Below are 20358 nucleotides of genomic sequence, written 5' to 3' on the forward strand. Positions count from 1 at the left end.
TCTCTCTTGGCTAAGGCTGTACTTTCATTGGCGAGGCTGCTCCATTTCTTTGCGCTGATTATAAACAACACTGGTATTTCTATGTTGAAATCATTGTGGTGTCACCATTAATAAATAAACTGGTAATATTTGCTGGAATAAACAAAAATACTCTTCTTTTCCTCCCCACCCCTCCTTTCTTTTAGGCCTTTTCAGTATTTTTTGTTTGTGTAGCATTCACATCAAATATAATATGTCTGCTCTTCATCCCCATACAATGGCTGTTCTTTGCTGCCAGCACGTACGTTTGGGTACAATATGTTTGGCACACAGGTAGGTCACTGTTCTTTAATTACAGCTTCCTGATCTCAATATGTATCTTACAGCTTTTGTAATAATTCCTTGGGTTTTTGAGTTTTGGGGCAGCAGTTGGATTGAGGGGAGGTGGTTTAGTTTGCATGAGCACTAATAATTTACATGGGTTCCGTATATATCTTTCCCTCAATGAGAAAATGTTAGGAATAAGACTTGAATTTTTTAATATTTTATTGTAGAGGTAACTTTTTCCTACCCAAGTGCTTGGGATTTAGGGCTTTTGTGATATTTCACGTTAGACCTGCCATCAGCTCACAAGAATTCGCAGGGTAGCATGGATCATTTCTCAGCTTACCCGGTGAAAGCAGTCATCTCTCTGACAAGTTAGTCATTTCTAATAATGACAATGTGGGAGCTAATGGAAGATGCTGTGAACCAGTTGCTGCCCAATTTAAAATACGTTTTAAAACCTGGAGTTATTTTTAGGATTGTATTAAGATGTTAAAGCGTTATCTGAAGTTGTTCTCGGAGCTGATGTTTAGAAACCCTGAAGGAGAAACCTGACGGGCCTGTTTTAACTGTAGCTACTGAGCTTGTTTAATATTTTAATTCAGTGCAACCTTAGGGATTCCTCTTTTTAAATGCTCACCTAAGCTGATGGGAACTTGCTAATTTTTACTTTTTCATGGAAGTTATGATCTTTTTAGGTGATTTCTACCTAGCTGAAACGTTGAGGCCCTTTAGGCTGAGAGTTTCTGTTCTAGGCTTCTCATACATAGTGCAGCTATTCAAGAGAGACCAAGTTTAATGCTCTTTTTAGCTTCAAATTTGAGACCTATCTCCAAATCAACACCTAATATGTTGGTGTCAGTAAGTGATCAAGAACTTTGTTTGTTTTTATGAAGCTTGTGGCATGTAACTGGAGTTGATTTGTGGACATTTATGGTGGATATATTGCAAGCAACAGTGGCGCTTTCCGTTGACCAAGAGGTTTAAGACCTTAGTTTTGCTTGGCTACTATTTTACATTCTCAGTGGCAGCGCTGGAGATAAAAATCAATATACAGCGTCCCAAACCTTCCCCTGAGCAGAGTTTGGAGTCGCAGGCTGGTGTCTGTGTTACTGTATATGGAGTAACCAGCGCGCTGCTTGCTCACTGCTGTTTTCTCAGCCGATTTGCTCACTGCTCACACTAAGATAGCCCTAACTTGGAGTGAAAAAGTAGTCCAAGCTCCCCACTTCTGACTCAAACATCATAAGCTGTAACATTACCTCATCTTCTGCAGTTTCTTCCATTTGTGTTCCTCCTCTGTATAGGGTTTTGTGCCAAGCTATTTCATTAGCTGGGCATCTGTTATTTTTCACTGATGTCTTATAAAAGTAATAAAGCAAGATAAGGAGACAAGAGTTTAGAGTTGGATTAAAATAAAGACATCCGAGATATTTTATTCTGAAAAAAAACCCTCTTACAATACCCTGTATGTCTGTCTGAAAATTTTCCCTTGACTTTTGGGATGTTTTAGAAATAACTTTAAAGTATTTGTCGCTTGTAATACATTACTAAGGTGTTTCTCCCTTCTTCTCTTCTCTCAATAGAGAGGGGTGTGTGCTTACCAACAGTATCACTGTGGATACTTTTTGTTTATATTGAAGCAGCCATTAGATTTAAAGATTTAAAAAACTTCCATGTAGACCTTTGTCGTCCATTTGCAGCACACTGGTAAGTGGTTTGGTGTTTTTTTTTCTCTCCTTATTCATGTTTATTTCACCAGGGAAATTAATATTCAGGGCTTTTTATTTTGGTTGAGGGTTTGGCTGTTCAGTTCTCCCCTCACACATCCGTCGTGAAGTACTGCATGAGAAATGTATGCTAAACCATTAACCAAGTACAGCCTTTCTGAAGATACAGCTTGTGAGCTGTAGGGAATTTGTAGCATGGCTATTCCTAACATGCCTTCTTGTCATCAGTTCACAAATTTTGTATTTCTGTAATGCATAGATGGGAAAAATAGGGGGAAAAAATTTCACTGGTAATTTATGTGTCACATTGTGAAAATTTTCTTCTCAATACACCAGAGGAAGTGAATAAACTTCAGGTTGAAAACCATGACAGAAAATACAAAACAAGCACTGCTTATTACACAACTTATTTGGAAGTGATAAAAATTACTTCAGGCAAAAGACCTCACTGCAGAGTATCCATATCTGGAAGAAATGCACTTTTATTCTCCAAGTTTTTAGTGTAATATGGATCGATCAGGCAGTGTTTAAAATGTGTCCTGTTTTTTCTGGAGTCATTTGGTCCAATTCCCTGTGATACAGTTGCCAATAAATTAGACAGACATCTGTCATTTTAATTTATATTGTCTACACTGTGCAATAAACCCCTGAAATGCTAATTAAATTCTATAATAGGCTACTAAAGCACTTCAGGAGCTGTGAAGAAAGGTCTTGCTGCTGCTGAATTGGATGCAAACATTTCAGCTTGTCATCGTCAGAGTTTCAGCACTGTAGCTACAGCTGGCTTTACACGGCCTTACAAAAGCAGCATTGGCAGAGATCATGTCAGATGTGTATGCAAATGATTCCTGCATCCTGGCAGCTTCCTCAGAAATGCAATTTGCACAGTGCTATTACTGAGCAAAGAATGGGAAGATTTTAACAGTTAATAGTCATCGACATCTGAGTTTCTCCCTGATCTAGGACACCTTCAGCGTTTAAAATGCAACTTCTCTTTGCTTTGTTAAAATACTTGTCAAAGCTATATTTATTTTTATACAGGGATGTTTGCTCATTGATCAAATATTCTTGTTTATAAATACACTGGCGTGATTTGTTAGCATTCTGTGTTGGTGCAGCTGTCACAAGCTAATAAGAATACTTAAATCCTGCACGGTGAAGTTGATACATAAAATATAATTCAAAAGTTGCTTCTGTCATCCCCATCAACGAATGGAGCAGCAGAGTCTGGCTGGAAGTGAAATTCTTCATATCTTATCTGTCAGTAAGAGAAGTGGAAGAACTAAGTTTAGAGATTAGATGGTTTTTGCTTACAGCCTCAAGGTCAGTTTTTGAAATGAGGAATTTCCAAACGCCCACAAAAGATGTCTTCATTGTGGCCACCCCCCTGCAGAGGCAGACGGGCACTGGGGCCATCCTCCAGGGTCCCCTCTGGCTGTACCAGGGTGGGTGCTGGCACCTCAGCTCACGGCCTTGGTCCCTGCCGCAATGCTGAAGCCCCAGAGGTGTTCGTTCCTGTGGCTCCTCCAACTCTGGTTCCTCAGCCCCTGCTGTGGTGAGAAGAAATCAGGGCCTGTGCTGGAGGTGGGATTTTGGAGAGATTGTTTTGTCTCAGCTTTCAAGAGTAGTGGAAAAGGGACTCACTCTTAATTTTGGCATGCGAAAAAACGGAGCTCAGGATCAGTTTCTGCTTGCTCTGTTCCGGATGAATGTTGTTAACACACTCCCTAGTTTAATGTTTTCTATGTTACGTGGCCTTTTAGGAACAAAACTTGGGAACTTGTGCAGTATTTGGCTGTTTGCTCCTTAAAAGATGCACAATTCCTACTCAAGTGCTTGTCTAAGAGCTGTCTTTGCTATGCATAGTGCAATTGCCTTGTCATAATCCTTTAACTATGCTGCTGTTAATTGCTGCCTGTAATGAACTGTAATTTTATCTTGATAAAGTGATGCCTGCATTTTTGAACTGTAGCTTTATTGCAGTACAGAATAAAACCATTTTATATCTAATTTTCTATGAAAAGATGTAATCCAGACGTATTCATAGCCATATAATTTATTACAATTCATTAATTTGCTATTATAGTTGTATTTGGAATAATAATGCTCTTTTTTTTTTTTCCTTAGTATTGGCTACCCTGTTGTGACTTTGGGCTTTGGCTTCAAAAGTTACGTCAGCTACAAAATGCGTTTAAGAAAGCAGAAAGAAGTGCAGAAAGAGAATGAGTTCTACATGCAGCTCCTCCAGCAAGCTCTTCCCCCAGAGCAGCAGATGCTACAGAGGCAAGAGAGGGAAGCAGAGGAAGGCAAGTTATGCTTCTTACTTCATGTGTTTGCTGCTATTTGCTATTTAGAAAAAAACAAACCGAAAAACCTGCTAAGGAGGAGCTGCTTTAGGCCGTGCTGTTTTCATAAAAGTACAGTGAACTTGGAAACGGAGGAGCCAGAAATAAAACAATTTTGGCAGTGGTTGGCTTGACAGTACAAATAAATTATGTCCTCTCTGTTTAGTTCTTTTTTAGCAACTGCATCAGTGTAGTCGGTGCTCTACGAAGCACCAGTATTTATTATTAAATCCCTTGGTTACTGCTTCCTGCCTGGAATGAGCAAAATGCCTTTAAAAAACATGTGACTTCTGATTTTCTTGTCTAACTAGACTGTAATAATGATTGTTTTCTGCAGAAATTATTGATGTGCACTAAATGATTTTTCTTTGTATGTTACAGCATTGATTGATTTAATGAACTAAGTCTCTTTTTTCTGTTTATTTTGGTGTTGCAGCAGCCAAAGGATTATCTGATATGGATTCCTCAATGCTTTTGCAGCACAATGGAGGCATTCCAGCCAATAAAAAATTATCTGCAACGTTGCCAGAGCTAGAATATAGAGAAAAAGGGAAAGAAAAGGACAAGGATGCTAAGAAACACAACCTTGGAATAAACAACAATATTTTGCAACCTGTAGACTCTAAAATACAAGAAATTGAATATATGGAAAACCATATCAATAGTAAAAGATTAAATAATGATCTTGTAGGAAGTACAGAAAACCTCTTAAAAGAGGACTCATGCACTGCCTCGTCCAAAAATTACAAAAACGTCAGCGGAGTTGTGAACTCCTCGCCTCGCAGTCACAGTGCAACCAACGGGAGCATCCCTTCCTCATCTACTAAAAACGAGAAAAAACAGAAGTGTGCTAGCAAGAGCCCCAGCACACACAAGGACTTAATGGAAAATTGTATTCCTAACAACCAGCTAAGCAAACCAGATGCACTGGTAAGGTAAGTTGGATCTGAGCGTTGTGTAACAGCCTGTCCCTTCGTTCCAGTCCATCGGTTCTCTTTTTGTTTTCTTAGGAAAATGTAACTTGTGATCACCCAGAGAGGACAGAATTGTCTCCTAATGGAATGAGATAACTGGGAACTGCGCCTTTTAGTCCTCTTTTTTTGCCTCTGGTTTGCTCTGCAGCCTTGAGCAAATTGCTTCCTTTCTACCTCAGTGCATGATGCTCACCTACCTCACAGGGGTGTTGTGAGGCGTAATAAATAGCTTTGGCAATCATTTGGTAGAAGGCACGGGAGAAATGTGGACAATCATTACCACAGAGCTCACTGGGTGTGTTCTCGACAAATCTTTACATCTCCAGGAATTCACTGGGGTTTGGTGCCTGAACTGGTGCTTTTGTCTTAATTTTTTCATTTTGGTTTGTTACGGGGTTTTTTTTTTTCCCCTTTAAATGTTTGACTTTTGTGTTAATCTTCAATTGCTGAGTATAGATGCAAATATCAGCTACTTAACTCCTTAAAGTGGTTAAGTTCAGATTCCCACTTGCATACCTGCTGCCTGATGGGTTTAAGTAGAGGTCACAGGGATTTAATTTGGCTGCCTTGTAAACTGTAAAGATTGGAAAAGTCACATCTTTACGTCTGCTTATCTGAAGTTTAAAGATGTATTTATGAAATGCAGCTGGACACCTACAGCATGTAAGTCCTGAAACGTATGGTGGTGTCATGCGTTACCAGAGCAAGTACTTGTAAGAAAGAGGCAGTGTGTAACTGCTCCAAATGGGGACAGAGATATGTCTACAACAAAACTATTGCACAATTATGCACTTTCCTGGCTTATGTCTCACTTTTTCCTTCCCTTTTGTGCTGAACACTCTTTGGGCAACAAATCCTTGTTGGCCAACTTAATTGGCAGATTGGGTTCGTTTTCCCTGCAGGTACCTTCTGATAATTGGACTTTTGACTCTGGTCTGCCTCCGAGGATTTGTGCTGTGCGAATACAATTACTTCAAGTGAAATATTATTTTCTCCTCTAATAATCACTCTGCCACTGATTGGCATCCGTCTGCCAATTAAATATCCAAACTAATTGATACCTATTGTCTGTAGAGAACCTATATGAAGCAAATGAGATACCAGCTAATCAATCCAATCCCTGAATCAAATTCAGCCAAGATTAATGGGCTGCAGATGGCTCTGGCTTCAGCAGAGCTGCCTGTAAATAAGCGTGTATATGACTGCTGTATTTCTACATTGCCACTTTCACATGGGGATCTCTGTACTCTTTATATGATTTATAAACTAGCCTGTGCCCTCACAGAATTCTGACTCCTTCAATTCACTGGGAAGGGATGCTGTACACATTTAGTGTACTCAGAAAGTGCCTTTGTGCAGTGTAGCCTTACTCTGCCCTGCAAGCAAATCAAACCACTTCAGTCTTTTGTTTGTCAAGCGTTTCTATGCGATGCGTGGGTGTGATGTGGCTGTTGTGCTATGGATTTGTGTAGCTGCTTATTGTGCATTGATTTCCCCGGGCAGGCAAGCCAGGAGCACTTAAAACACCAGCGTGGTGTGTGTCGCTGCTCACAGCTTCTTGCAAACGTAGATGACTGAAATAATTCATGAAATCTTGCTTTGGTTCAGATTGAGTATGTCTCCTACACCAATAGAAGCATAAACCTACCTGACAAATTGGATGGGATGGAATGCACTTAAATACAAAAATTCATGTTTATTCTTTTAACTTGTCAGTTATCCCGTCCCTGGAGTGCGAGGCGTTTGTTCATCATCTTTTCCACTTCCAGTAGTGTTACTCATTCCCCTTTATTAAGCTTCCAGTCTGCATCAGTGCTGTACCCTGCAAAGGGCTGTGTGAAGTCCTGCGTTTGTGTCCGACTTTCAGATCAGATCTGCTCAGCTTCCAAATAAAGATGCTTTTTATAACTCCGTGTCCAGCAGACTCGCAGCAGGATGTCAAAGCCAAGCTGCTTTCCTTTTGTGTTCACAAATGATTTCCCTGAGCTGACTAACCAGTATTAAATGTAAAGTATGCCTTAGGATTGCTGGGGACTCGGATTAACAGGGGTTATTCAAGACAGTCAAGATTGAGGTTTTTTGAGAACAAGACAGTCTTGCATGCTTGTTAACTTTTAAATACTTGATGTGACATTTATATCTGAAGGAGTACTGCTAATTAATTTAAATTGATATTTTGTACATACGCTATTACCCTTATTTGAAATAGTAGGGTTTTATTTCTGTTCTGTCTGGTAGATGGTTAGTGTGTGTGTATTTAGTTTTCTGGGGAGGAAGTTACTGCTCCCCATCTCTAGGTATTGCAGTGAATATCGTGTTATATTATTGTCATGCTGTGAGCTAAAGCAGAGGGATTCAAGAGGCTCTGTCCCTGCTGATCAGCCTTGAAAGTTATCTCCATCTTAGGTTTTTGTGTTCCTGCAGTTGAAATGAATATCTGCTTCTGATGGATGCTGAAATCCACTGTTTGTTGAGCACTTAATAACTGAATCCCTGATCTGAGCTGCCTATTTCCCATCCCTGTGTGGTAAGTGGGCCCATGGAGGGACACGTCTGGCATCCTGTGAAGGGAAGAACTCGGTGTCCCTGTACACTTGATACTGTGTGTCAGTAGGTGCAGAGCAAGTTGTACTCTTTGTGACTGCCACTTCTGAGGTGCTGCAGGTTTTGTTCATGTTTTGGGGAGTCCACGTAAGGAACAAGTCCGAGCTGTAATTGCTACAGAATTATTTTTTTTAATTTGTGTATTACATAGGAATAATTGTGTCCTGCCTCTACCTACCCTTAAAAAACAACCAAAAAAACCCAGCAACTGAAAAAAGCAGACCAAAAACTGGCAGTGCAGCTTGGCAAAGCTGTTTGTATCCATAGAGGTCTTGCCTTTGGCTCACGAGGTGTTGAAACAAGCTGTCTCATGTACTAATTATTTGCAGAGATAACAATGACATCTCCTGGCAATTGAACTAAGAAAAATATTTGTGAAGAAAGGGCTGGTTTACCACATTTTATTTTGCTCTCCTAAAATGTGATGTTACCTGCGGAGGCAAACTTGAAGGTTTTAATGTAAATTTGTGCCCATTTGATGCTAAATGTTGTGCATCTTCTGTGGTACCCGAAATGGCATTTGTGTACCAGGCGGCTTTCTGCTGTCAGCTGCGGTGGGGGAGATGGCCAGTGCTTCATGAAATAGGATGGGAGTAAAGGGAAGTACAGAATAGGAAAGCAAAAGAGTTGGGAATGTGAATTAGAGATCTGGGAGTCGATCCTTCTCGCAGTTTTCAAGCCACTGTCAGCACAAGGCTTGGACTGGGCAGAAACTGAATCGCCTTTTGAAACGCCAGCTACGTAGATCAGTTCTGGGTAGGAGAAAAATAACCAACTTGGCTTTCTGTCTGTGGATTACTGTCTTTTTGGTAATGAAAAATGCTCTGAGGAGCTGCTGGTAACAGCACATCACTTACAGCAGGAGAACCTCAACGCTGCAGGGTCGCATTGGCTGCTGCAGAGAAGTGGGTTCGCTGTGGTGGGTCCTTGTGCCAAAAGTTTGGGTTAGAACCGAACAAAGGAAAAAAAATGGGTCTCAAGAAAAGCCTCAAGGGTTCTTGTTAAAGTTTTATAGAAATTGTGTTTAATTTGTGTGCTATTGCCAGGTGATTATGGAATTGCATTAACTGAGTAAACGAAGCAAGGAGGAAATGTTATTCACCAGTTATCAATACTTAGGAGGATTAAGCTGAATTGAATTCTCTTTAAGTTGCTCCATCAATCTTCCCTGAAGCATTTGGAGAAATAGTCAGTCTTGGAGGTGATTACTGATTAATTCTCTTCATCAGTGAGCTCAGGAATGGTGTGTGGTACTGCTGAGAAAAGAAAACGGGTAAATCTGCACTTACAGTAATGACAAACTGAAAGACATTGGCCTTGGTTGTATAAACAGCACAGAGTAATAAACTGCAACTAACCCCTCATTTTAAAATAGTCGTGTCTCAACATGACTTGTAGTTTGTGCAGCAGTAGAGAAAAGCATCTTCTAGAACTCCAAGTTTTCTTCACCCCCCCCCCCCTTTTTTAAAAAACATTTTCCAGTATGCTTGGAAAGAAGAGACTTAAGCAGAAAATGAAATGGTAGAAAGAATAATAATACTAAAAAAGCTGCCTTATTGGGTCATTTATCATTGTCGCAGTAGTGCAGATGATTGCAGAGGGGAGGAGGGAAAGCTGGTAGCAGCAAAGCTTGCTTTTATCACATGGTATTGGTTTACCTCGATGATGTGCTTTCATTTGCGGAAGGGGGCAACAGAAAGGGTGTTTTAATCTCCTTGTACTTCTCTGCAAATGATGGATGACCTCTGTCTGCGCACTGAGAAGGGCTTTGGTTGGGTGTTGCACAGGAGGAACTTTTTAGGCTGAAAATGTTTGACTGGACTTTATAGGATGGGTACGAACGTGGTCACACACCAGAGGATGCAAGGACTACGTGTGGTTTTTGAGGGGAAACGACTTCATGTCTCTTTTATTTTAATTATTTTATTTTTAATGAAGTTGTACCTCTTAATTGTGGCAGGTCTGGGAGAGAAACCACATAGGAAACATTTGGTCCTTGCCTTGTGATGGATTATTAGCCTCCTAACTCATTTTTAGGTTGTAAAGAGCATTTATTTGCTCTATAAATTGCAGAAAACGTCTGTTCTGGTATTTAAAGCTATAGCAAAAACTGCAGCATAATGAAAAGGAGTAATTGAAATCTGGTAAAATCTCAATTTAAAGCTTATTCTAAATGAGGCCGTAGACAGATAAATTTCCAGTGGTTTTGTCTGCCGTTGACTTGGAAGAGATTCATTTTCTCCGTACTAACTCTCTTCTGCCCCGTTGGAATTGCCCTACAATAGCAGATCACACACTGCACGTACATTGATTACATTTTACATGTGCTATTCCATCTTTCAACTGTTAAAGTTGGGTCAGCTGTACTGATAGGAGTGATTGCTTCACAGCAGAATAAAAACTCCTCCTTACTGCACGGTGGTCTGAAAAATTCAGGGGTGTGGAATATGGGAACCCCTTGATTAGAGTCAGTCGAACCGGTTACGTTGCTGCCCTTTCACTCCTGAGCTGGTTTGTGGTGTTAATAAATCAGAGTGTTTGTGTTTTCATGGACACAAGGTACACATTCCCACTTTACACCTGCTAGCAGCTTCTAGCAAAAAGAAACTCCTCTGTGCAGCACTTGGCAAATGAAGGGCTGTAGGTGACCAGCACCAGCTGCTCGTAGCCAGCGATATCCTATCGGTACATGGTCTTCTGGATGTGTTTTAGTGCTGTGGCTGCTGGTTTTCCATCAATGATGGAAGCACCCGGAGTTTGATCAGTTCTTGAGTTTAATCCTGACTTTTGTGATTTGCACTGAAAGTCACAACGAACAGCAGGTTGGTCTTGATGTCCTGTAGAAGTTACCCAAAGTCCCCTGTAGTTCTTAGAGTACAAGGTTGAATATTTGACGTTTGGAGAATACTTCAGGTGGAGAGGGCATCCATGGGGCTTTGGCTCTGTGCTCAGGCAGGATTTGAGTGATTTGTTGGGTGTGCAACACTTCCTGATCCCGATTCTCACAAATTCAATGCCTGCAGTTCTGGTTGAATGCTTTTACCTGTGCTGAGTACAAAGGCAGGCTGTGGCTTGCAGCCTCACATATTTCCTCCTGGTTTGGTTCCTTTCTGGTCACAGATCACACAGGTTTCAGCTTTCTTTCCAGCCTGGTCTTGACCGGCCCCATGAGCACCGAGAGCAGCAGGGATGCCATGAACCAGATGGCTTCAGGAGTTTGAACTAATGTCAGTGCTCCTTTGCCAGAAATACCAATTCAGTTTGTCCCGTGCCAGACCTCTGATTTATTTGGGCTTTACCTGATCAGTGCTGCTTTTTCTGGAGTACTAAATACCCCAAATAAATCCTGGTATATCATATATGAGCAAGTTTGCCATAGGCTTAGTTACAGGGAAAAGGCTATTTACAGGTGTCTTATTTTCACAGTTACCACTTTATTGTAGAGACATAGAAATTATTTATGGATCCTGGTCAGTGTAAAGTGTGTGTGATTTATGTGCATTCCTTTACATCGTCCTACCAGCCGTTTTTTTCACTTATTTATGATTAAATTTAAGAATTTAAGATATGTAGTGCATACATACTATACTATTAAATACACACTTGATAACTGCTGCTGCTGGGGTTTCCAGCTTTGGTTTGTGTGCCATCATTACACAGATGCATGAAAATTTGGTTAGGTTTGCAAATTCTTTTCCTCCTACCACCAAGTACAAGGCATTGAACTGGTTTGTGGTCTCCAGTATGAAATGTGTATTTGCTTTGCACTATTACTCTTTGCCTACTAAGTATAAGTTGGGTTGTATTTTTTTTCTTTTTAAGGAGACATTTGACCACAATTTATCCTATGTAAAAGGGAATTAATCCTACCAGTGGGGCAGTTCAGGTATAACGAGAAAGATGGCTCAGTACAGCTGTAGAGAGTGGGATCTGAGCATTGATTTAAGGAGTTTATTATAGACCATGCCGCTGTGTAGGCCGTCACTTGCTGTTAATTCACCCAGCAGACCCCTTTGGTCCGGTTTCAGCCTTTTACAGACGTACTTTTATGAATTTCCATGAGTTTGACGATTCCACATTTAACCTTTTGATTCATTCGCATGGATGTTCTTATGTCTCCTATCGTCACATCTCTCACGAGCATTTTAGGTTGAGAATTTCCTACACCAAAGCCCAAAAGAGCCAAGTGTTTCCATTATGGGGACAAAAAGCAATAACCATTCATCTGTGCTGCTGAGGGTCAATAAGGGCAGTTCATTTTGACTTTTGTGACTGATTTCCCCAAGTCTTAATGTTCGACTACCACTAATTCAGTATGGGACTTTAGGAAATAAAACCACCTTAATCTTCTTTATGAGCATTTAAAAACTCTTAAATCAATAACTGGCGGAGCAAACGAGGATTATGTGTGAATGACTGAGAGGCGTATTTGCTTTCATAAGCAGCGTGTTACATACTTATTTAAAAGGGTTTGTTATTCACCTGCGATGTGTTCTTATTCAATAATCGTATTTTGAAAATATGAGGAAAAAATTAAGGTGAGCTGGGGGCTTCTCTGTAAAAATTTGTGGTGTATTTAACCAATCTTGGTAGAAAATACTGTAATTCATGAGCTTGCACGAGTCTTCAGGAACTTTCTAAATCTACAACTAAGCGTGTAGCAGATGGTCTCTGCTCAGGAGCAATTAAAACTAAATTTACTGACTCCTGAGCTGTGGATGACTTAACACGTACTCTTTATTCAACACGCACATCGTGTACTTCAAGAAAGAGGAAAAAATAAAAGCACTTAGGTGAGAATTCAGCAGTATGCTCCATAGCTCGGCTGAAGCTAGCAAATGAAACTCATAATTTGTGGAGAAGAGTAAAATTGGGTCCTACGTGCACCTGTCCTGCTTTACAACTTCTCAGACTTTTCCCCTTCCAGCAGAAGTGAGATGGGTAAATACGATGCCATGGGATTTGCTTTACAACTCTGCAGGGCATGGAGGAAAACAAAATTCCAGTGGGAGGTTATGCAGTGTGTGTGTGTGTAGCTATACATGGAGCTGTGTATGTATAGTTATGTAAAACATTATTATTGTTTGGCAAGGATAGACATAATTTCTGAGAGTTTATTATTGTGAGAATCAAGGTTTGGGGGGTTGGCAGATGGTGTGATGTTTACTCTGCTTATTTTTATAGAATGTGTTTGAACCTTTGGGTAACTGGGAAAACGAAGTTGAAATTGTCTCCTAAAATTGTCTCTCTTAGGTTGGAACAAGACATTAAGAAGTTAAAGGCTGACCTGCAAGCGAGCAGGCAGATCGAGCAGGAGCTGCGCAGTCAGATCAGTTCTCTGACGAACACAGAGCGGGGAATTCGGTCTGAAATCGGGCAGCTCCGGCAGGAAAATGAGTTGCTTCAGAACAAGTAGGTGCTTCTACACAGCTCTGTGAATCCATTACTGATGACTGTGGTCTGGTAAAGGGGCGTTATTATGTTAAGATTCTACAAAATTTGAGGCACTTGTCTGCAAATCCAGCGAGACTCATTTGGGACCATTGACAGCAATTTAATTTCAGTAAATAAAATCCTCCATTAAATCCCCTACCCGTTACCTTCCAGATTACACAATGCTGTACAAATGAAACAAAAAGACAAACAGATGATCAGTCAGTTGGAGAAGAAACTCAAGGCAGAGCAGGAAGCACGAGCCTTTGTAGAAAAGCAATTAATGGAAGAAAAGAAAAGGAAGAAGTTGGAAGAAGCAACTGCTGCACGTGCTGTCGCGTTTGCTGCTGCTACAAGGTACTTTGTTCTGCCCCAGAAGCAGGCTGAACTCCAGAAAATTACTGAAATGTGCTTTGGGGAGGCATTTTTCATGCTTCTGTACATAAAGGAGTAGTCTGTATTTGACTTTTTTAAAAAAAAATAAATCTGTATTTGTGTTAAGGCAATGGGAGGACTGGGAGACCTCCTTCCCTGCAGCTGAGTCTCAGTACCCACATACGTTACATTTGCAGAGTATAAAGGATGAACGTGCTCCAAATTACCTGCTGTGCCTTGATTGTGGTAACAGAGGTGTGGGGTCTGTGAATTCATGGAATGACATTGGCCAAAATACTGTCCTGATCTCATCTCTTTCATATCTTCTGCTCTGGCCAATGGCTACCGGTGCTCAGCGCACTGGTGTCTCAGTAGTACCGTAGGTGTACAGATGGGAAGGTTTTCTAGATGAAAGCATGGCACGAGTGTGGATGACATTAATCTGCAGCGCTCCAAATGTCTAAAAAGAATTATTTCTGCTTGTCTCTTCTCCATATTTCATAAATATTCCAGATTTCTTAACACTTGAGGCATAACATTGGGTAACTTTTTGCACTGTCTTGCATCGTTGCCATAAAGGAAATTCTCTTGCTGAAAAGAACAAAGTTAGCTTCCTCTTTTTATCCTTCCACATTATATTAATTTTCATATTAGAAACCGTTCAGGAATGACAGCTTCATTCTTATTTCATCCTCCTCTCTTTTCATGTTTTTTTCTGCAGGGGAGAATGTACTGAAACTTTACGAAATCGTATCCGAGAGCTGGAGACAGAGTGCAAGAAGCTAACGATCGACATAAAGCTGAAAGAAGATCAGATACGAGAGCTAGAAATGAAAGTTCAGGTAATGAGAAAGCACCAGGGGCTGAGATCAGCAGCACAAGGAGTGCTTTCAGCCCTCTGAAATGGGTGGATCTACATAAGAGGCAATCAACACCTTCAAGAATTACGCTCTTCAGATGTCTGTCTTGCACTCCTTGCATCAGGCTTTGTAAGAAAGTTGCTATCAGGAAGGTTAATCGTCTCAGCTCCACGCCACTCAGTTGTTTAAATTAATAGATTATTTTTCCCCCCAAATCAATGGTCTGGGTAGATTGAAAATAATAATCCTCTCAACGTTTTTTGTCTAATGTGAGGAGCTTGTTTCCAGTCTGTATCATTATCAATTTCACTGGCCAGGCATATTTTTTTGATGAAAGTGCTTGAATATTGAAAGTACATCGTGGTAGGCTGGCAGCAGACACATTGTCTGGCATGTTAGAATTTAGGAACTCAAATGTGTGAGCTGAAGTTGACCTTACTCCTTTTAAATGTCTGTTCCTAAAGATGCACTTGGTCTGTCAACTGACAATTTGCATGAATATTTATTTTTAATGTCTTGTGGCTTTTGAGACACTCTTCAAAATCCACCCGGTGTTCTTGTGAACTTGTTTCCAGATAACATATGCAGCCTTGTTTCTGGTTTTACCAAACCCTTGAAAACAAGTTTGGTTTATCCATGGCTTTCAAATGATGAAAACCAGCTATAATTGAGCTTTTTCATTTTATTACCATCTTCAAACTGTTGGAGAAGCTTTTTGTCACAGGCTTTACTAGTTCCCCATTGTATTACTGTTTCTTCATTTAAAAGGATAGATTTTTTTGTATATAGTATTTCTTCTTTCCTTAGTCAAAATGTTAACCCATAGTTCCCAGCCACAGTTGGCTCTCCATGCTAAATACTTTGTGCTCCCTCCTTTTCTCTTCTCTAAATTTCTGGGTTTGCACCACAGTTAGGTTCAATGCAAGAAGTATTCTGAGATAAAGAAATCCCTCTCATCAGCCAACTGAAATAGCTTCCAATACTTATTTAATATCATTTTAAGCTGTCCAGCAAGAGATCAGTTCCCATTTTAGCCATTTTGGTGGTGGGAAGTCTCTCTGTTTCCACTGTGTGGCTGCTGGGCTGGCACCAGGAAGTGCTGAGGAGGGTTTTTGGGTGGAGGGTCTTGATGCAGATGATAGAGGGCTGAGAAGCACAGTAAGTGATATTTGCTCACCGCACTGTAATTATGCACTGTACAATATGGCTTTAATCACTTGTATGATGGCCATGTATAATTACTGGAGGTAATATTACAGTGTCCTTAATTAACCATCATTTTAATTTTACAGTATTAATACCAGGCCCAGCAGCGTGCTGCGGGGAAGAGAAAGATTTCTCGGTGTATCTCATGTGTGATGTCGAGGAGAGTAACGTGTGTCCTAATTACTCCTGCAGGAGCTGCGGAAGTACAAGGAAAACGAGAAGGATACGGAGGTGTTAATGTCAGCACTTTCAGCCATGCAGGATAAAACACAGCACTTAGAGAACAGCCTGAGTGCAGAGACAAGAATCAAGCTGGATCTGTTCTCTGCGTTAGGAGATGCAAAACGGCAGCTTGAGATTGCCCAAGGTAATGTGGGATAGTTTAATTCAACATAATTCAACATGTAGTACTGACTGAGATGCGAGAACGTGACAGAAAGAATACCCTCCCTTTTGATTTAGGGGAGGGCTATGGCCCCTGCTCAGCATTTCGGCTTTCAGTGGGTTTTTGTTGCTGTGAATGTGAGCCTAAGCAGTTCGGCTGATCAGCTGCCCTTATTTCCCCAAGCTATTAAATTGAAGACAGTAAATGTCAAGATGGGCATTTAAGTTAATTTATGATGATTTTCTACATTTTCATAAACCATTACCTTGAAGCTGGAGGACTTTTTTTAAAGAGCTAGAAGATAAAATAATCACTGCCATCTGTTAAGCCCCTGTCCTTGAATCCCAATAATATTATGATACTCCTGAAGTAAATACAGGCTAAATGTGGGGGAGAAAAAAACCCAAAAAACCCAGCAACCAAAGCGCCCAAAACCCCCAACGTGTTTTAAACTTCACGCTGGTGAGGTGTGGGTGCTGGTGTCAGTGTTGGGCTGGCGCTGCAGCCACCAGAGGGAGCATAAAGCCAGCATAAAACCCTGCCCAGACTCCTTTGTTCAGCTGTGCAAACCTTGAAGCAAAATTAAATACCCTCTTGGTTTAGTACCTCTTCAGTTTCTTTGCAGAAGTTTGCCTGGTTGCAGGAAGATTTGATTAGAGGGGGTTGGTTTTTGTTTCATTTCACTGCTGTTTCTCTGCGCAGTGACATAAATCACTGTAGTGATGTGAGTAGGAAAATGATGCGAATAGGGCAGTTTTAAAAATGAAGTAAATATCACATTTAATAAGCAAACGCTTGTGCTCCTGTGAGGTGCTTGAAAAATGTGAATGGAAAAGTGCAGAGAAGTTGAGCCGTAGGAATAATCTTTTGGTGAGGTGCAGCTGTGAATCCAAACAACACAAAATCTGCTGTATCTCGTCGTATTAGGTGGTAACTGGAGGTAATTAAACAATTCCTCAACACAAACCAAGAGTTACCCAAGTTCTGCTTTTACCAATGCCATGTTACATCACTGGATGTTTTATTTCAATGCCTCTTAGCTTATTTGTTGCAGGGTGCAAGCATGCTGCTGGTTCTGAGTGCTGTTATTTGCTGTTTCCAGGGCAAATCATTCAAAAAGATCAGGAAATCAAGGACCTAAAACAGAAGATTGCAGAAGTTATGGCAGTAATGCCCAGCATAACGTACACTGCAGCCACCAGCACTCTGAGTCCTGTTTCCCCACATTACTCTTCCAAATTTGTGGAGACCAGCCCTTCTGGACTTGATCCCAATGCCTCTGTTTATCAGCCCTTGAAGAAATGAATGCCAATCTTTCTTTTGTTTTTTTTTGCCCAGTAATTTTTGTCATGCTGAAGGCATCACACAGGAGTGTCTCTTGCAGTCGAGATGAAATTGTATTGTGTGAGACTGTATTTGTTGTCATTTAAAAACAGGATAAAAGAACATCTGGATTGACTAGAACTGCCCATTGGTTTTTCTTGTAAATTTTTAGAAAACCTCACAGAACTTTGCAATTTCTTTTCCTTGGCCAATGCATTCAAAACGATTCTTGGTTTTCAAGTAGCCAATTTTGCCTTTTTATGTACTCTTGCATGGTTTCCTCTTGAAAAATACAGGGCTTTGCTTGATTTTGAACCCTTTCTTTTTCTTTTTCTTTTTTTTTGTTTTGAAATAATCGAGTTGAATTTGCCGATTCATGCAGAAATAGTGAGGGAAAAACCTTTTTTAGTTTTTACAGCGAAAGGGTTAAATAATCTAACAAAGCTTTTGATTTCTAGATGTATTACGTACAGATACGTGATGTTGCGGAAGATAATTTGGTTACCCCTCAAAGGACCAAACAAATTTCAGGGGCGTTGTTTAAGGGAGAGAATAAGCAAATAGCTGATGATGTGACGGTGGTTGTTGTGTGAAATATTTATATTCCCATTGGTGTTTTTAGTCCTTGAGAATTGCTCACAGTCTTGTTCACAGTGCCTTGGGAAAAGACATTTCAAGAGGAAACTTGATGGTTTAAACTATTTTTTCCCCCTTCACTGTCATCTAGCTTATATATCAAGCTCATTACAGAGTCTACTGCAAATTGTACATGGTAATTTGGATGTTCATTATAAACCAAGGTTACATCTTCTGTTTATTTGGATATAAACTCAGCAGTGTTCTGTAACTTGCCTTGATTATACTGCATCGTGGAAGGCACAATATTACTCCAGGCAGCGTTATTGTGAAGGCGGAACTGTGCAATGTACTGTATACAAGAGACTGTAAAGCTGGCTAATAAAAGCTGCAGTTCTGGGTTTTTTTTATTTTATTCACCTGTGATTTACACTTTATGTCACCTTGTGTTTGACAATGGGAACGGAGCTGAACCTTTTTCAGCTTTTGTGCCAAGGAGTTTGGTTTTTTTTTCCTTTTTAAGGAGTTTTAGAGGAAACTCATAAATTGCACAAAGGTTTAAATTAAAACGTATTTTATACATGGGTAGGAAGTGTCTGCACTGGCGACTTCTGAAGCGGCTCAGATGTCCCCAGGGTGGGGATTGGAGGGGTGGGAAGCAAAATTATATCAGAAACTGGCAAAACTATAACCCCAACGGGATAATTTTGCAAACACGCAGTGGACTCTGGAAGGACAAAGTTCTTCTTAAAAGAAATGAATTATTTTTTAAAGTGTCATGTTAATTGGCGTGTATGCCTCATTAAAAACAAAACCAACAAAGTAGGACACGCAAGTCAATAGAAGTATTAAAGCTCCATCATTTTAACCACAGATATTCTTTTGGGATAAGACTTCTAGCTTTAGCCAGGTGTGCATGTTGCTGTCATTTGCATTTTTGAGTCATCCTGTGTAACTGTCACCATGAAAAGTGTTACTCAGAAATGTCACCGGTTTTTCATCTTTGTGCAAAACATGAACTGTTGTCACTGACTTCTTGTGTTGAGGTTTCCCCCCATTTTGCTGCCTACTTTGGCACAGTTTTCGTTCGATACTTGGTCTTGGCTGCATTCCTTTTTTTTTTTCTGTGGGGTTTACAAAGAATAAACATTTTCTTGCAGATAAAAAAGACACCATTTATTTTTGCCTTTTTAACCTGATTTAGCCTGCTATAAAGAACACGTTTTGTTTAAAGAGCACGCTGTTATCCCAGGTAAGTCTTCTCTCTTGCAACAGAGCTTCGCTTGGTGTGAACCAGAAGGAAGCACAGATGGTTTTTGGTACTGAATGTGTAATTGTAGCGAGTTACCCCGTCTGTGGGCTCTAAAAAACCCAAAAAAAAGGTAAATTTCTTTAAAATTGCCAAAGTACATCTGCAGGTTCAGCCTTTGGTCCTTCCCAGCCATTCTCCCGACTGCAAAAGCAAAGCTGAGATGGGTGGTTTGGAGGGTTAAGCGTTGTCCTTGTGTAGACAAAAGGATCCAACTCATCCCTGGCTTTCAGTACTGGCTTCGTTCTCTCAGCAGCCACAGCTCCTGGTGAAACCTTTACTGGGAATCCTGCAGTTGTGTTCAGGGCAAATGAACTGGGTTGGTACCTTTTACCACAGCTCATCCTGACGTGGATGTTTTTCTGTGCATCTCATCCAATTTCTACTTCAGCCCTCAGCACTTTGATCTCCAGGTAATATTTTTCAGGTACCGTGACATTCTAATTTCCAATATTCCGCTGCAAGCATTGCCAGAGCCTCCCACTTCCCTGTGGACATCCTCTTCTCAGAGCACCCCCAGTCTGACACACGCATAGATAATTTCCCACTCTAAAAAGCATAATTCAAAATACATAATAGATAAGTTTGCACTTTTATCCGAAGTTGCATTCTCTGGTACTGTCCTAAGTTCAAATGGAAATATTCCTTTAGGAAAGGTGGAAGTATTTGCAGGCACCAGCCTGCTCCGAAGGGTGAGCGGTGTGAGGGGAAGGAGATCGTTTCAGCACTCAAATCATCCTAGCCAGCCTCTGGATCTTGAAATATTTAAGTGTCTGAAATGGAAAAGATCTTAATGACTCATCAGAAATTGTACTTGCAAGATTAATAGATGGGGAATTAAAGAATGTGGGACCGCAGGAGGGTCACCTAGGATATTTGGGGTTTTTTTTTCTACAGGCAGTTGTGAAATAGTTCTGTGGAATAAAGACTCCAGA

At 40.5% G+C, this 20358-nt stretch overlaps 1 protein-coding gene across 1 annotated transcript in view; it reads left to right on the plus strand.

Moving 5' to 3' along the window:
* TMEM57 (transmembrane protein 57) overlaps positions 1–18522 on the plus strand; it is a gene marked incomplete at its 5' end in the record, with an annotated part of 19185 nt that extends 663 nt beyond the window's left edge. Inside the window, 9 exons of the mRNA XM_010183815.1 lie at positions 186–312; positions 1890–2013; positions 4161–4339; positions 4818–5313; positions 13210–13368; positions 13564–13746; positions 14486–14606; positions 16023–16197; positions 17318–18522. Coding sequence (XP_010182117.1) covers positions 186–312; positions 1890–2013; positions 4161–4339; positions 4818–5313; positions 13210–13368; positions 13564–13746; positions 14486–14606; positions 16023–16197; positions 17318–17520 — 1767 coding nt within the window. The remainder of the gene's footprint in view (positions 1–185; positions 313–1889; positions 2014–4160; positions 4340–4817; positions 5314–13209; positions 13369–13563; positions 13747–14485; positions 14607–16022; positions 16198–17317) is intronic.
* Between the last annotated feature and the right edge of the window lie 1836 nt (positions 18523–20358).

The sequence above is a fragment of the Mesitornis unicolor genome, unplaced genomic scaffold (assembly GCF_000695765.1).
Source record: "Mesitornis unicolor isolate BGI_N332 unplaced genomic scaffold, ASM69576v1 scaffold28264, whole genome shotgun sequence".
Taxonomy (NCBI): Eukaryota; Metazoa; Chordata; class Aves; order Mesitornithiformes; family Mesitornithidae; genus Mesitornis; species Mesitornis unicolor.